At 44.5% G+C, this 17,413-nt stretch overlaps 1 protein-coding gene across 1 annotated transcript in view; it reads right to left on the minus strand.

The window, feature by feature from the left end:
* Positions 1–17,413, minus strand: part of RERE (arginine-glutamic acid dipeptide repeats) — a 259,834-nt gene that overhangs the window by 42,204 nt on the left and 200,217 nt on the right. The window contains exon 11 of the mRNA XM_007453328.1: positions 16,561–16,641. Coding sequence (XP_007453390.1) covers positions 16,561–16,641 — 81 coding nt within the window. The remainder of the gene's footprint in view (positions 1–16,560; positions 16,642–17,413) is intronic.

Raw genomic sequence — 17,413 nt, forward strand, 5'->3', positions numbered from 1 at the left:
AATTCACCTGAATGCAGGGGACATGGGCTTGAGCCCTGGTCCGGGAAGAACCCACGTGCCGCAGAGAAACTAAGTCCACGCGCCATGACTACTGAGCCCTCACGTCACTACTGAAGCCCACACGCCCGAGAGTCCAGTCCGTGCTCCGTGAGAAGAGAAGCCACCGCAATGAGAAGCCCGTGCACCGCAACAGGAGCCAGCCCCCGCTCGCTGCAACTAGAGAAAGCCCGCGCGCAGCAATGCAGACCCAAGGCAGCCAAAAAAAGCCAAACCAAAACAGAACAAAAAAACCAGGGTTAACGATTTACTCAGGGCAAGCTGGACGGCAACAGGCTGGTGCTGTGAGGTTGGGAGGAAGGGCTGCTCTAGCGGAGGCCACATGGCAGGTTCAGAGCGCTTGTCCCTAAGGCATGACCCTCACTCACCTCACTCTCCTCAAGGATGCCAATCAGCACTAATCGGCTACCAAAATATTGCCAGTGCTGGGGAGAGGAGAGGCCCCAGGTCCCTGTACCGTTCATCTGCGTCTGGATAAATCTGCCACTGAGCACATGTCAGACTTTCGGTTTTGTTTTTATTTTTGTTTTGTTTCGGGGAAGGGTTGCTCCAAGTAGCATAAAGCTTTCCCAGAACAAGAAGACTTGTAGGATAAAACACTGAAAAGGACAACAGCCGAGGGCCAAGAGCTTGTGGGAACCTGGCAGAAGCGTAATAAACTAATTCAATCTCCCTGGAGGACAACTTGGCACTATGTGTTAAAGACCTTAAAAATATAAATAGTATTTGAAATAAATGGCCTTTACACTTAAGATTCACTAGGAATGTATTTTAAGGAGATTAAATGGACCAGACCCCAAAATAAAGCATCAAGGAAAAAAACTGTTAACAGTGGGGAACAATAAAGAAAACCAAAAAAGCTAGAAACTGGAAATAAATGTTCAAAATTAGAAATTGGTTAATAAAATTATGGTATCTTTAAAAAATACAACCATCAGGGAATTCTGCGCTTCCACTGCAGGGGGCACGAGTTTGATCCGTGAGCCGCGTGGTGTGGCCAAAAAATAATAATAGTAAAATAAAATAAAAATACAACCGTCAAAACGATGATACAGATATACATCTAATGTAAAAGATCACAGTTAAGTTTAAAAAGGTTACAGAACAGAATGAGGCTACTCTACTTAAAATATTTACTGATATGTTATGCCTAGAAACAGTCTGAAGAATGTGGACTAAAATGTTAACTAGCATGACTCATCTCTTGGTGATGAATTATCAGTGATTCTAATTTTCTCCTGTGCTCTCAGGGGGAAAAATTACTAAAAACACACTTACGAAGCATAAACTTACACGTATTAAGATTTTTACTGCAGTAGTAGGGTTCTGGCTGAGCCAACGAGGTTAAGTATTTTTTAAAGAGAAGCAGGCAATAATATAGCTCTCACCAAATCCTGAGGGTGCTGTAGGGCATTTTTCAGGGAGAAAGGGGCAACAGGTCTGCAACTTACCCTCAAACAGTTCAGGGGGAAAAAAAAACACCTACGTAGGTTTTAAAAGGGAGAGTTGAAAGCAATGTAATAAAATGTTAACATTTGGGGAATCTGGGTAAAGGATATGTGGGAATTTTTTATATTATCCCTGCAACTTTTCTTTTTAAGTTTGAAATCAATTCAAACTAACAGGTTTTAAAAGAACTGTGCACAGAATAACCGAAACTTTTAAAAACTGCAGTATCACATACATAAATATGTTTGTGTGTCTTTATGTGTGTGTATGAGAGAGAAGAGGAAGAGCTGGGAATAATTAGAACAGTTTGAGACTTCTATTCCACTCAGTCCAAACAGATTCTTTAAAAATCCAAGAGGTATTGTTTACATTTGTAACATTAGGCCAGATTTTCAGCTCTAGCAAGAATGAGGTCACAGGAGTGTGTGGGAGGAGGAATGAAAAGAACCACAAATGCCCGACACAGCCCTCTATTATCTCCAGAGAGATTTAAACACAAAAACCAAAGCCTCAAAAACTGACTTCATCAAAATGGGGCAAGAGCAACACTGGTCAGAACTGTTAAGTCAATGGAGAGCTCATGATCCTGAGGGTTCAAGTGTGGACAGTGCTGGCTGCAGTCCGGGGGAGACCAGAGTGAGCTCGGCACAGGCTCGCACTGCAGCCAGCTCTGTCCAGTGACTTGTACACGCTCAGCGCAGAAGCCAGAAAAGACGAAGCTGGGCTGGCCGTGACAAAACTCATGACAGGCTCCCAGGACCTAACCCAGAAGGAAGCAGGGCCGCTTCTTCCCCAAGAGAAGGAGACTGGGCAGATTCTGGGGCAGCGATCAAAGAGCGCCCCGCGCCAGCGCACCCGAGGCCGGACACAAAGGGATTACACGTCCCCGTGCTTCATCACTACTGGTTGGCCAAGGAATCCTACTGTGAATAAGGCATCTCGATGATAATCAAATCTCCCTTTCCTCCTATAAAAAGCAAACGTGGCCCCAAAGGCAAGCACCCACACCACAGAGGCTCTGCCCGTGGCTCAAGCCCGCTCCCTGCCTGCAAGGCCCCCCGGGGTTGGTGCACCTCAGTTTCCTCCCTGTGCAACATCGCTGGCGTCCCCGTGGGCGTGGGGCAACCACTGAAATAATGTCTGTAAAGTGTTCTCCGTTTGTAAGGATGAAAAGAGCTGTAAATCCAAAGTCACAGGAGTACTAAAGCTGCAACCACTTCTCTCTTTTGAAATGGAGAAACACAGGAGGATCAAAGGAGTGTCACTGTTGACTGCTGCTCGGGGAGGCTCCTCCCTCCACCTGGCAGAAACCCCGAAGAGGGAGGTCTACCATGATTTTCGGCTTAACAAAATCCCAAGACAAGTTGAACGACGGTTTCCTGGAACACCGTGAGTAGAAGAAACAGAGCTTGCTCACGTGAAAGCAGGCGTAAAAGGAGAAGGCAGCCTTGGGAGGAAGAAACGCAAACACGGAGGGAAAAAGTTGTTTCCCCCTTGTCTCTTTCTGCCACCAAAGCCTGGCATGGTGACACCAAGGCTGCAGCAGCTTGCGCAATAAAATGCTTAACCTTGGCTAAAGTTAACCTTCTTAGTCATAAAAAAAGGTAGGCGGGGAGTGGGGGGTGGCGGGGGAGGGACAAAATTAAGCTTACGGGAAGTAACCCTAATCAAAGCTGAGCCGTAACCAAGGGCTCCAGAAACATTTCTACTGTATCACATCCCACAGGCTGGCCAAGAGCCCAGAATTTTCATTACAACCTTTCAAAGAGGGAGAGAAGGAGGAAAAAATATTTCACAAAAGCATTATCAAGGCCCCAACCCAGGATGCCAGGCTGTAGAACCAAAATTTGTGAGAGGTCAGCCTTTCAGGGAGTCAAAAACCCAGCATGTGGAAACTGGCAGTCCTTTTATATAGTGGGAGGGGTTCTTAAACCAACTACTGGTTTGCACTGAAGTCTCAGAGCTTCACAGATCATTAAAGGTTTCTGAACCACAGAGAAAGGAGGGCAGAGTTAAGGAAATAAATCAAAAGTTCCTCTGGGATGTACGAATGCCTACTTGGAACAGGCCTTCAGCGCGAATATCCTCCACATTAAACAACACGGAGGACTTCAAAATAAAAGCAGAAAAGAGATTCGTCCTGTTATAAGCAATGCACTTTCTTTCTGGCTTAAAGGTTATGTGTGCTATAAGATGACTCCCGCCGCGAGTGCGGGGGGCTGGGCTGAGGGCAGCGGGGGGCAGTGAAAGAAAACAGGAGTGAACAGAAAGTCGAACTGAGAAATGCTCGGTTTGGGGGCACCCCAAACAAGTTACACAGTCCGGTAATATTTTAGGGGTGGGATGTGAGGCAGAGGAATTTCTATCACATCTGTTCCTGGTCATCCCTGCCTAAGAACTGAAATCATTTTCCCACAGCCAGAGGGAGTTCTCTAGTTTTCCCTGTGCAACTTACACAGCTGAAGGCCTGGGGAAAGAGACCATGCCATCTTCAGCAAGGAGCCGCATGAATTTCTTAAAGAAGCATCACCAAACCAGCAGAGGGAGTACAGCGCCTGAGAACAGGAAATGGTCAGCCTGATACCTAAGGATCTGTGTTTATCTAAGACAGCGGTTGTGAAGCTGAGTGACAGACCTTGTGACCTTTTGCCCTCTTGTTATGCAGCACCGGTAAACAGAACGAAATGCTAGACTTCCTACTCAGAATGGATTAGTTTACTACAACAGGTGAGGCTGCCACCCTTTGGTCAGGGTGCACTCACCATGAACCACACTGCTGGGGTGCTCTCCCTACCAACCTGGAAGGAGGAGGAAGGGGTCTGGGGACGAGGAAGGGGTCTGGGGACGAGAAAGGCCCAGTGAAAGGCAGCAAGTCCAGCCTGGAGGACGGACAGCACGCACCAGAGCAACGGTTCACCTTGAAGTCCAGGGCCGGCAGCTGAGTGCGTGAACGGCCCCTTTCCAGGCTTTCTTCCCTGGAGGGAGGGGAGAACTCCAGCTTTACACTCAACCGCAGGGGCTGGAACAAAAGCAGCCGACGGATAAAGGCATTTGTCTGCTGAAGGACTGCTAGCCCATCTCTAGCCGTAGTTTACCAAAACAGGTAGGAATGGGCTTGAGGGGCAGGTTTGGTGCCAAGATGATCAGCGCCAGCAGGCTCCTGGGGAGGGTCTGGGGCTGTGACTAAAGCTAATGGTCTTTCCCACAAGAGAGAAGCCTACTGTTTCATGCATGATTATGCTGTGGTTTGTTACTGGAAATCTCTGCTCAGTAAGATTTAAGTGCTAAAGTCCACTCTGGGTGTTCAAATGGCCTCACTGATGGTTAGTCTGAGTATGCACTGCTGTACCAGGTAACGTCCTTTACTAAATCCTAACATTAACACCTTCTCATTGTGGGAAATGAGACCTGGGGTAAAGATGCTAACCTCAAGAGACGTGCTAAACTCGACAGAACAAACAAAGCCTGCAGCGTGGCTTTGTTACTCTAGGAAGCATGCCAAGCAATGAGCTCCTGTGTCTGCCTGTGGAGTGAGAAGGAGGGGCCCAGGGAGGAGGGGGAGGGGACGGGTGAAGAGGGGGAGGGGCTGGGGAGGAGGGGGGCAGCCCCTCTGCTCCCCAAGCTGACCCACCCAAGGTGCGGGGCGGACGTGTGCTTGCACAGCCTGAAGCCGGAAGCCCAGGCAGGGAACCAGCCACCTACCCTGACCTATCTGAGAGCCCTCTGAGAGGGAGGGTCGCAGCAACAATTCTCTCTAGCAGGACGACCTACAGAAGGAGAAGTGATTCCAATGCTGGCTCAGTAAAAGGAGGGCATTTCAAACAATGCAACTGTCCCAAACCACCAGGTCACATCTAATGGGTTCACTGTTACCAGGTTCTCAGAAGCAGCAGAGCACATTCTGCACGGATGCTGCAGAGGAACTCGGGTATTTCGAAAATTCCTCAATAGACAAGGATACTTCAAGAACTTTCTCTGGCAAGACATTTCCAACAAGTTTTAACATCTTAAAAACCTATCCTTCAAACAGCTTCCATCTCTGATCATCAGCACATCTTCCAGGAGGCCCCACTCATGGTCCACACCGCACAGGTTAGCACTTGGGTTCACGCCAACCCACACTGCGGTAACGAAACAGCGGGAGCAACCCCCGAGGGAGCAGGGGCCCACCCAACCCTCCTCTTCTCCGGATGCTCAGTGAACTGGCAGCACTAGCTGATCAACTGGTATGAAGAATAAACCACAAACTGTTTACATTCTTGCTATCTAGATATCAGAAGTCACTGATTTCCAAAAAAATTGTATAACAATGTTGAGTATTCATAGACACTTTAGCATTTGGGAAATTAGTGATTAGAGCAGAATATAGTACAAAAGAAAACAGTATGCTTTAGTCTGAGTCTAAGACAAATATACTGGACAAATGGGTGCACATTCTTAATTTTAAACTTGCACATTTTAATATGAATACAAAATGACTATACAAGAAGCATTCTGTCCTTTCACTGTATTATTCTGCCTAAACATCTGGTAGACATAATATGGTACAGAGAAACACATGGACTTTTCTCCTGAGTCACCTGATAGGGAACTAAGATCCCACAAGCCACACTGTGCGCCACCCCCCCCCACCAAAAAAAAAAAGCTTTGTCTTGTTTTTTATCCCACTCTCTGCAGAATGTGTACAGAGTTTACCCAGTTCACTTGCTACTTGCTTCACTCTCTACTGGCCATGTATACAGATTCACCGGGCCGATTTCCTTCTGAATTCAGTTACTCCACAAATCCAGATTTTCCCTCCAAAACTTAAACACCTCCCTTGACAACTTAAGCCGCAAAGCTGACTCATTCAAGGTACCTCATTAACACATTTCCCAAGCAGAGCATCTGTGGGAAAATGAACCAGGTTCTGATCTTAGGAGGCGTGTGCCTAAATCAATAATCACCAAATCCCAGAGGCATTGGACCTATGCTGTTTCCAGCCCTCTAAAATAATCAAATACATGAAAGTCACCATTTCTTGCCAAACTCAAGAAAAATCCAACTCCTGCACATGGGAACAAAAAGACAACAGCTCAGCTGAAAACACATAACCAAACATTATAGGAAAAACTTTAGCTTAATATTGTTCAGAACATCCCCAGTGGTGTTTCACTCATACAGCAAAGACACAGAATAAAAATTCCAGACTGTTTTCAAGATAATAAAATAGCATATGATGGTGACTCACTAACTGACTAAAAGGAAAAAAAGTCCATAAAGAGTCACAGGAACCTTGCAAAGCTGCAAAGCTGGCAACACTGAACCTCCCCCACCTCACTTGGCTCTCACCTCCAGCAGACGCACACACACACGCACACTCTAGTGACCATTTTGAGGCTGCAATTGGCTAATGGCTTGCTCTACTGCTTAAGACAATATTTTATTCTTGACTCACTCAATAAACCTGCTGAGAAAAATAAACAATGGGTTTCAATCTTATAAATAATCTAGAAAACAGAATTGCTGTGCAAACAGTAGAGCTGATTTACTGCCCATGATGAACAGAACCGGAAAGTCCAACGGGCACAGTGAATCCAGAGTCACAGTCTTACTATCTGGGGACACGAGTTAACAAGGATTCCTGTCCACTACCTGGTGTAAGGCCTGGGATGGCCAGGTTTCAACTGGTCCTTTAAAACGTTGAGTTTTAATCTTTTAAGATATATATACACACACAATGTATTTCTATCCCATCATTCACACATGTGAGAACACACACACTTCATTTTTAACAAATATTAAGTCAGGGCCTATTATAGGGCACTAAAGGTGATATAAAGAGGTATTAAAATAAGGTTCCTGCCCAGAACCTCATATATGTATTCCATATACATACACAGATGCATGTAAATGTGCAGAACAGAAATGCATCAAAGAAAAAGGGAAGCAGAGTCTACAGTCCAAGACTAAAACAAAATATTAATTTTTAAAGGGCAGAACAAAACATAGTTCCGCTGAGAGAAGTTGGGCTCTTTGTGTAATGGCCACCAGTCCACAGAGAAAGAGGCTCGCATGGCTTTCACAGACGCACACCCGAAGCCGGACCCCTACACCTGAGCTCAGGATAGCCTCAGTGACTGCAACTCAGGCACCTTCCAGGGAAGAACACAAAGCCGCCGCCCCTTCGCCAGGCTGTGAGCTGCAGGAGGGCAAGCCCCCTTTCACGCACCCCAGGCGCCCCGCAGAGCACAGGCCTTGGGTACCAAAGGTTCCCCAGAACAGTTCTTCCCAAACACTCCCAATTTTGCCCACTGCGAGGATGGTTTGGTCACCTCAAAGGCCAATTCCTGGGAATTATGATGCCACAATTTAGAGGATTCAGAAGAAGGATCTGAACAGAATTATATCTCCAAAGTGGAAAAAATAAAAATAACAAAGGCCGTTAACATTGAAAGTTAATTTAAAAATTAAACATCTCAAAAAGAAAACTGAGCTTAATGGAATCTGGTGTCCCAAGACAGGTTTCTCTGGCTTGCCTTTCCTATTTCCATAATACAATGAATGGCTTTCAAATTACACACAACAGAAAACATTCTTCCTGGGGTGGGGTGTCCTTCCCACCACCGGTGAGCAGCTGTGAATGAGACCAAGGTGAATGCTTTGCTTCATGTTTCAAAACAATACGATTAATTTTTATTCTTAATTTTTCCTAACTATTACTCAAGGGCCTAAGTTCAAGTAAGATTAAAATGAACCAATTATTCAAGAATTATACATTTATTTTTCATGTCAGTTTTTAACAGACTAGATTTATTTTTTTAAAACATCAGCAAACTGGATTTTCAAAGTTGGGATGGGTTCACAGATCTCATTAAGGCTAAACAAACAAACAAAAAAATCTACTTACGATATAAAATACGAGCTCCAAGTAGATAAACACACTGACTATAATCACAACTTGTAAGTCTTCTTAAAGACCATTTCAAACCTTCCATTTGCTTTTACTAGCTAATAAAATGAGTGAGTCTTTTTAGGCTTAAAAGTCATAAACGTCTCCATCTTAAAAGTCACCAGGTAACGAAGATCCAGCCAAATCATAAGAAATGTACGTTAGCAAATGCCAACAGCAAATAAATAACTGATCCTTACAAGCAGCACTGTGCTCAATAACACTGAAGTCCAAGGTGTTTTTCATTTGAGAACAGTTTCTACAAGTAATACAGCGCACGTAATCAAAGCACACTCATGCCATTCCTACCAGTCCTGATACGTAGGATAAGACCAAGGACAGGCCTAAGATGTTTACACTGAGAACAGCAAATATCCAAGGCCCTTGGTTTAAAAAGTCATCTAACTCTCTGGAAGTTTCAATATAATCTGTTTAACCTGATGCCACATAAAATTGATTCCAAAAAAGTTAAAAATAATTACTCTTTAAAAATAGATAAATAAAAATTTAAAAGTCATCTAATTTTTAAAGTACTCCCTTCTCCCCCAACATCAGCAGCAAAAAAGTTTCTTACGTGCAAATTTCTTAACTGCTTCACTTACACAAGGGAATCAGCCACTCTCTCAGATTACCCTAGTCAAAACTGGACTACTGCCCAGTCAAATAACCATAGTTCAGACTCTCAGAATGAATAGATTCTCAAGGCTCTGCTCCATTTTAATGGGAAGAACTATAGGATCACAGCACTTGCTGCCAAAATGCAGGGCCTGTTTCTGTGAGTAATCACTTCTGCCTTGAGTGGAAAATCCCAACTCTACCTGCACCTACCCCAGGACAAATTATTAAGGGAAGAGGTATGGCACATGTCAGTCCTTGTACCCACTTCTTGCCAACCTCTCAAAATATTTACATTTCTTCTTCATGTATAGGGGTTCCAGTGAAAGAAACACTTAAAAACACTGTAGTATTACAGGAATATGCAAACTTCATATTAATAAGCGAAGTTCATCCTTTAAGTAAAAAGGTTTCTATTAGAAACTTCAGTAGGGTCTAGGCTAGCCTAACTCACATATTTTGGCTGCATGTCAAAAGATAAAGAGGAAAACAGCTTTTATATGAAGTGAGACATCGGGAATTCCCTGGCAGTCCAGTGGTTAGGCTTCCACGCTTTCACTGCCGTTGGCCCCGGTTCGATCCCTTGTCAGGGAACTAAGATCCCACAAGCTGCATGGTGCAGCCAAAAACAATAAAAGGAAATATGACATGAGTTACAATTGTGTTTCTAGGACAAAATGGAAGACAGGAAGAGGGACGCCATATTGGGAAATTCTATTATTGATCATGAAAATAATCCCAGATACTTTTCTATATGTTTAAAATACTCTGTAACCCTTCGAAAAGCAAAATCAAGCCCTATTTAACAGTGAAACAATTTACAGCTTTAACAGAATGAAAACCACATTATTTTAAGAATGAATGTGACATATAGGATTAAGAATCTGCAAGTCTTCATTGCTGTAAACAGCAGGGCTTCCCGAACTTTACTCTGCATTCCAATCACCTGGGGAGCTTATTAAAATGCAGATTCTGCTTCAATAGGAATGGACAGGAGGCTGAGAGGCTGCAATTTTAACAAGCTCCAGGTGATGACGATAATGCTGGTCTGAGGACCACACTGAGAGCGGTGAGAATACACAGCATTTGCAGTCCAGGTCTCTGGCTTAAAATCAAGTATGTTATGTGGCTATAACACATTTGTGTCCTCAACAGTATCAACCGATTCAGGAAGTTCACACTTCGTTATGTAACATTAGATTAAGCATTAATGAGGCTAGAAAGTTTGTTTATCTAAGGTTATAACCTGAAGTTAAATAAAGCTTCATGCTAAACGCTAGTATTAAATGCTAGAGTCATTTTTAACCTCTTAATATTAACAGAATCCCAATTACTCGGTCTCTTTTCTTTAAGTATCTTTTAAAATTTTATTTATTTTTATTTTTGACTGGCAAACATGGCAGGCCTGCAAATGGCTCATCTTCCCTGCTACAATGCCAGCTCCCTGTGGGGCACAGGTGGCACCTTGCTTCTCTTTATAGACATCCCACCATTACAGTGCTCAGTGGTATACAAAATTTTCTAAAATTGAACCATATGGCATGTTTAACTAGCTCTGAAAATGGGAATATTTATTTTATTATTCACTGGGTCTTCATTGTCGCGCACGGGCTTTCTCTGGTTGCAGAGAGCGGGGGCTACTCTTCGTTGCGGTGCGCGGGCTTCTCGTTGTGGTGGCTTCTCCTGTTGCGAAGCACGGGCTCTAGGCGCACGGCCTTCAGTGGTTGTGGCTCGTGGGCTCTAGGGTGCAGGCTCAGTAGTTGTGGCGCACAGGCTTAGTTGCTCCGCGGCATGTGGGATCTTCCCGGCCAGAGCTCGAACCCGTGTCCCCTGCATTGGCAGGCAATCGGATTCTTAACCACCGCACCACCAGGGAAGTCCCTGATTACTCAGTCTTAAAGCCCTTTCTCAATAGTGGTTATTCTTTGATGGAGGAACATGCTCTCTGCAAAAGATATTTTGCCTGAAGAAACGAACAACTAACATTCAGTAGTTATGCATATACTTAATAGAATTCGTTCCCAGAAATGTGGCTGAGAAAGGTGGTTGATTTTCACGTTACTTCTCAAAATTTTAAATCTCCAATACTTTTCATCCTATCACCCAAGGTTAAAAAAGCTCAAAACATCAAAAACAGCTGGCCCTCGGTCCCATTCAAAAAAACAAAAACAAACAAAAAAATAGTGACACGTTTTCAACAGAGAAAGTCAAGATAAAAGACTTCCATTTCCACAAGTCACTGACGATTCCCCACTTTCTGTCCTACTACTAGACTCAATTATTAAGAACCTCCTCTCTGGTCTCCGTCTCGTTGGTGCTGCTCAAGAATGCTCACCTCCCATGCTCTCACCTCTCTTCTCAAAAGACTTCAATGGGTCCCCAAACGCACTCTTTGGAGAGAGAGCAAGGTCCGCCCAAGTCTACCTCCAAGCCATAAGCTTGGCCTAAATCCCACTGCAGCCTTCTCTCCGACCGCACTCATGGACTTGCCGGGCACATTTTGCAATTTCCTCTCTCCATGTCTTTGCTCATGATATTTCCAACAGCTGGAAAGTCGCTTTTCTTCCACCCTCCCAACCATGGTCTATATCCTTCCTTCCTTCCAAGCTCAGTTCAAACACCACATCCTCCAATTAGCCTTCCAGAAACCCCCAGGCTCTGTGCTCACTCTGTGGGACCCGGACCTCTACCAGGGCCCTAAGCACAAACTGCCAAACATGGCAGGCCTGCAAATGGCTCATCTTTCCTGCTGCAATGCCAGCTCCCCGCAGGGCACGGGTGGCACCTTGCTTCTCTTTATAGACATCCCGCCATTACAGCGCTCAGTGGTATGCAAAATTTTCTAAAATTGAACCATATGGCATGTTTAACTAGCTCTGAAAATGGGAAGTGGGTGAAAATGGATTTCTGGCATAGTAAGTATTAAGGCACCAGTAACTGGGTTTACAAATAACACGAGCTTCATCTCTGTTGGGCTAGGTATTCAAAAATAAAACTAAGAGATGAGAAAGAGAGTCAAGAGTGTGTGCCTGTCCCCCTGCTCCACCCAGGGGCTAATAATCCTCTAGGGGCACCTCTTCTCCCTATCAAGTCGGGGTGGATCAATCTGTCTTCTCACTAAGGTTAGTTGCCGCTGAGACAGGTCACTAAGTGCGTGCTCCCTGTCTACGATGCAATGCTGGCTGAATCTGTCCAAGCGCCAGCAGACAGAGCTTTACACAAAGGCCAGCCAGGATTCAAGGGACAACCACCCCAGTGTCAGACACGGAAAAGTCTTTGGTTCAAACAACAAAGAGATGTTCTCAGCATGAAAGAAGATACTATATGTCACTGTCACCTGAGTAATCATCTCATGTTTTTGAAGAAAACTACAAAGTGTAAAAATCAAACGAAAAATTATTTTTGGAACACCTATGATTTTGTGTTATTTGTAACATGGATTCCCCTCCTGGTAATTAAGATTCAACACTATTAGGTCTCCTGTTTTTTCAGGCATTACCTTAGCATCAAAGGTCATATGATTCATCAAGCCAACGATTACGCGGCAGTGCTCAAAGCAGAACCCAAGAAGACTCGTTCCCCATCATCTTCTCAGAAGCTCAGCTACGGGGCACTCACTGTGATTTATACAAATGTACTAATACCCAAGATTCTGATGTGGTTTAGGCCAAAGAGTGTCTCGAGAGAGAAGCATACAGCCAAGGGGAACCTGAGATGCTTAGCAAAAGTTCTTTACCGTATTTTACTACTAATTATACATCTTATAAGCATTTGCGGGAGGCAAATAGTTCTAGAGGAAGGGAGAACGGGGAGAAAGATAATCAACTATAGGATATTTGCACGACTGTAATACTAAACTAGCTGACTTGCAGTTATTCTCTTGGGTAACATGAGGTTAACATGTAATACCCACTCAACTAAACCTCTATAAACAGTTGGTTTTCCACAATCACAGCCACTATTCCCACTTCAGTGGGCAGCAGTGTTCAGAGAAAAGCCAGATTTAGCTCCCAAGTAATAAACACCAGAAACCAAAAGAGCTGGGAGAGCTCTCCGTCTCCGTGCCTACCAGGAAGCTCTGAATGCACATCGGCACCCAGGGGCCTGGTAAGCGTGGAAGTCTCCTCAACAAAGCTTCAAGACAGAGGAATTCCACCTTTTAGACTAGGCAGTGCCCTCCACCCACTCTGTTTTTCAATTAAATGGGTTTTCTGCAAGACAGATTAATGAAAAACAAGTAATTTCTTTTTATATAGGTTCAATATGTTTACAAGCAGAATATAATTCTGTACTTTTCATAGCATTTAGCTACTTTACATAGTATTCAGGGTAGATAAGAAGAACAATCATTTTCAAGTGTTTTTATGCACTCTTTATATAGACGGTATCTCATTTAAATTCTCAAAACAATTCTGGAGGGGGCGCGGAGGGAGACCCAAGCGGGAGGGGATATGTGTATACATGTAGCTGATTCACTCGGTTCTACAACAGAAACACATTGTAAAGAATTATACTCCAATAAAAAGAATTAAATTTAATTTAAAAATTAAAAAAAATTCTAAGGGGTAGAAGGATCACCCCATTGTACAGACCCAGACATCAAAGGACAGGAGGCTGAATAATCTGCTTAAGGCCCTATGGCAGGTAAGTGGCAGAGGAGAGAAGAACCATCACTTTGGTCTCAGGCACAGCGACAGCCAAAGATGTACAAACATTTTATAAAGATTCTAACACCAATAAAATTCTCATGCAAAGACACACCATTTTAGAGAAAATAATTTCCTAGACCCTGTCAGGATTTGACCTGAACTTCCCAATGAACAGCTCAAAGAAGACTGCCCAGTTAAAAGAGATCATCAAGTACTATAGTTACTGGTAAGGCCAAGAATAGAACACAGTCTGCTGACCCCACGCCCATGCCCAATCAGGCGTGTTCTTTTGGATGCTGACACCCTTCTGAAGTTTCAAGTTGGTTGAGAATAGCAAAGAAATGAGTTAATAATTCCGGTAAATAGAGGACAATATGGAAAGTATCTAGGTTAGCGGGATTTGCTCTGTGTGTGTGTGTGTGTGTGTGTACACATACATATATATATACACACACACATACATATATATATATATATATATATATAAATGTATTTTTAAAGGGCATGACCATATGAAGATTTCTACCTAGGAAGTTTTGAACCAAGAACACTGGTACCTACAAATTTTCTCATCTTCTGCAGCAAAAATGAAAAATAACCTTTGCCCTCCCCTCTGTATGACTTGTGAATGATTAGCCCGGCCATGTTGATAACTAAGGAAAATATGAGTGCCGCTCCCAGCTGACTAGAATGCTTAAGATTGATCCTACTACCAACCTCCTCCAATTCCATGCAAAAGACAGCAGGACACTAGGAATAGTTAGCCAGTGTTCAGCCCTAATAAATTCTCTAGTGCTGCAAACAACTCTCCCATCAGCTCCAATGACTGTGCCCGGAGGAAGAGGCTGGAAACAGGAAGACTGCTGGGTGCCAGAGGAGATGGGAGGATTGGAGCCACATGGCTGGGAAACAGGGACTGCAGAGAAGTGATGGGGAAGCATCTCAGGAAAGAGGCGCCTGGAAAAGACCAGAGAACCTGCTCAAAGTTGCTGTACTGAGAACTTCTGTGCGGCAAAAGAAGAGGCCACTCCTGGGTCAGACATCGTCAGGAAAAATAATCGACAGCCAAGAGCAAGAGAAGAACAGATCAGAAGACCACTCCCTAGGTTAGAGGTTATTCGGATCCCTTTTCACAGGGGAGATAAAATGCAAAGTGCCTGGCATTTCCAAATGTTAGACACCAGATTTTAGATTCAATGCTTAATCTTGCTATTAAGTTTACTTTTTAAAAGAGAAAGATAAAATAATTGTAGAGGGATATCTTGTATCAGATTCTTCATGTTTTGCAACTTTTAGCAGAGCACAGGGAGAGAGAAAATTGAGTTGAGAGGTTATAATCTGGCCCCTCACATCAGCTCAAATCTACTCAATGATCTCTCTCATTTTCACTCCAATTGGGCCAAACCAAAATTCCTATACTTTACAGGGTAAAGCCTTTTTAGTTTTTACTTCAAATAACTGAAATCCTCAGAAAACGTAAAAAGTATTTCTTTCATTGCTCCACATTAAATACCTCTTACCACTCTGTTCTGGAAAGAGCAAAAAGTAACTTGATTATATAGACTGATAATATATTTTAGTTTAATGTCCATAAACAAGCTTTTTTTTTCAACTATCCTCAAAATGACCCATCTCAGCATATTTACATGTATAATAAATACTGAAAACTTAATCTAATTATGATTGATTAATGCAAACCACCAATTTATACGCGGCTATACTTGAAATCTCAGAACGCTTCTCCCCTATTATGAGGTCTGTTTATAAGGTGCTGTACAGAAAACGTGTCCAGAAACAGTTGGTTTAAAAAAAAAAAAACAAACCTGAATAAAAGAACCAAAATTGAATAAAAGGAAATCAATAAACAATACCCAATACCCAATTAGAAAACCAAAACCCAAACCAACCCATCAGCTTTTGTCATGGGTATTCTTCATGGATATTCTCCTCCATCCACTCCCAAAACCTGGGGTGGGGGAAGCAGCACTCAAGGTCTAAATATTCACCTCCCGTCCCCAAGCCCTGAAGTGCACTTCTGCAGTACTTGGGCCACAGGCACTGGTGAGTGGCTGGCCTACTCCACCCCCCATCTCCCCTATTCCTTGGCCTAGCCACAGGGAGGACTCTCCCCACCCTCTTCCAATACCACCTGTAGGAAACCACAAGCACACTCAGGTAAGACTGAATGAATCTCCTGCTAGCATTCTCTTTACATAACTTCACTCCCAAGCCTCCTTAGCAAACCCACCTACCCCAAGTTTAACAAGAGCGTTCATCAGACCTGATTCTCAGCTTTGTGAAATATCAAAGGAATTTTTAAAAGCCTCATTTCAAGCAACTTACAGGGATCCTTCTGTATCTGTCCAATAAAAAGTGCAAACTTTTAGGGCTGGAAAATTAGGTACAACTACTCTTCAAAACATAGCAACATTAAAAAAATAAAAGTCCCCAGAGAATTTAAAGTATATTGAGCTACAAACCTCTTAGCTCTATTGTTTGTTGATGACTTTTGTCAATAACCAAATCCAAACTAGCGATAAATGATATTTTCTATTTCAGCCACTGTATTTAAAATTAGATGTTAACTCCCCAACACCCCAGACTCCCCGCCCCCCCCCCAACCCCTGTTGCCAAAGACTCTTCTGTTCTGAAATCCACTTTCTTGGGGATAAGCATAATCAGTCACTTTACCATCTAGAATCCTGAGCTAAAACTAAAAGTGAAGGAAGTAAAATGAATAGAATCCTAGAGGCCAGCACAACACAGGGTTAAAGGAAACCATTTCACAAGAGCAAGTGCGGAGAAGCAGCAGGAGCGAGAAGGAAAAAATCAAGTTACATAAAGTCCAACTGTACTCACTGTTTCCTTATTGGGAAGCAGCTCCTTTCGAATTCGGAAGAAGTTCTTGCCGTACTGCCTGAGCCCCTTAACGAAGCGTTTCTGTGATAAAAAGAAACAACAAATGGATGTAAAAGCCAAAAACAACACAGGATGTCAGCAAAGATCTCTGCAATCAGCCGAATAACAACCCCAAAGAAGTCCGAGCTAGGGGACGTCGACACGGCTGGCGGAATATTTCAGCAGCACAGCCGGGACCCGCGCCCAGACAGCCTCCGTCAGATCCCCAGTCCCGCACTCGGGCAGGCTGAGGAGGACGTCCCGTGTCTGAGGCAAGCAGCCGTCTGTGCCTTCGCTGCCTCCGGTCTCTGCATCGGTCCACGGAGATATAAACAACACATACGCTCCGTGCTTCCATCAATAAAACAGCACAACTGGTCCCCACCTGAGAACGAAGCTTCCCAAAGTGCCGAGCAGAAGGGGGGAACGGGAGCAAAGCTGGAGACTTTTCTCCAGAAGGGCACCCTGGAGGCTTCAAAGGCCTTTCGCTCGTCCGGGGAATTCACCAGGACGGCAGCAGCACCGCGGCAGCCCACCGGGCCCGAACCCCGGCCGGCCTGCCTCCCCCGCCACGCTGGCCGCAAGAGCCGCCCCGGGGCACCAGGCACCCAAACACCAGCACCCCTCCTCCTTCCCGGCCCTTCCCCGCCCCCGTTCCCTCGGCAGCCCGGGGACTTTCACTTTGTCCCACTCCTCCCGGGCAGCCCCACCCCGCCACAGCGGGGCCACTGCCGGACCCCCGGACCCCACCTCGGCCCGCGAAGTCGGGTCCCGCGCGGCCGACCGCCGGCAGCCACAGGTACGCGGGGCCGCC

Source organism: Lipotes vexillifer, unplaced genomic scaffold (genome assembly GCF_000442215.2).
Source record: "Lipotes vexillifer unplaced genomic scaffold, Lipotes_vexillifer_v1.1 scaffold575, whole genome shotgun sequence".
Lineage (NCBI taxonomy): Eukaryota > Metazoa > Chordata > Mammalia > Artiodactyla > Lipotidae > Lipotes > Lipotes vexillifer.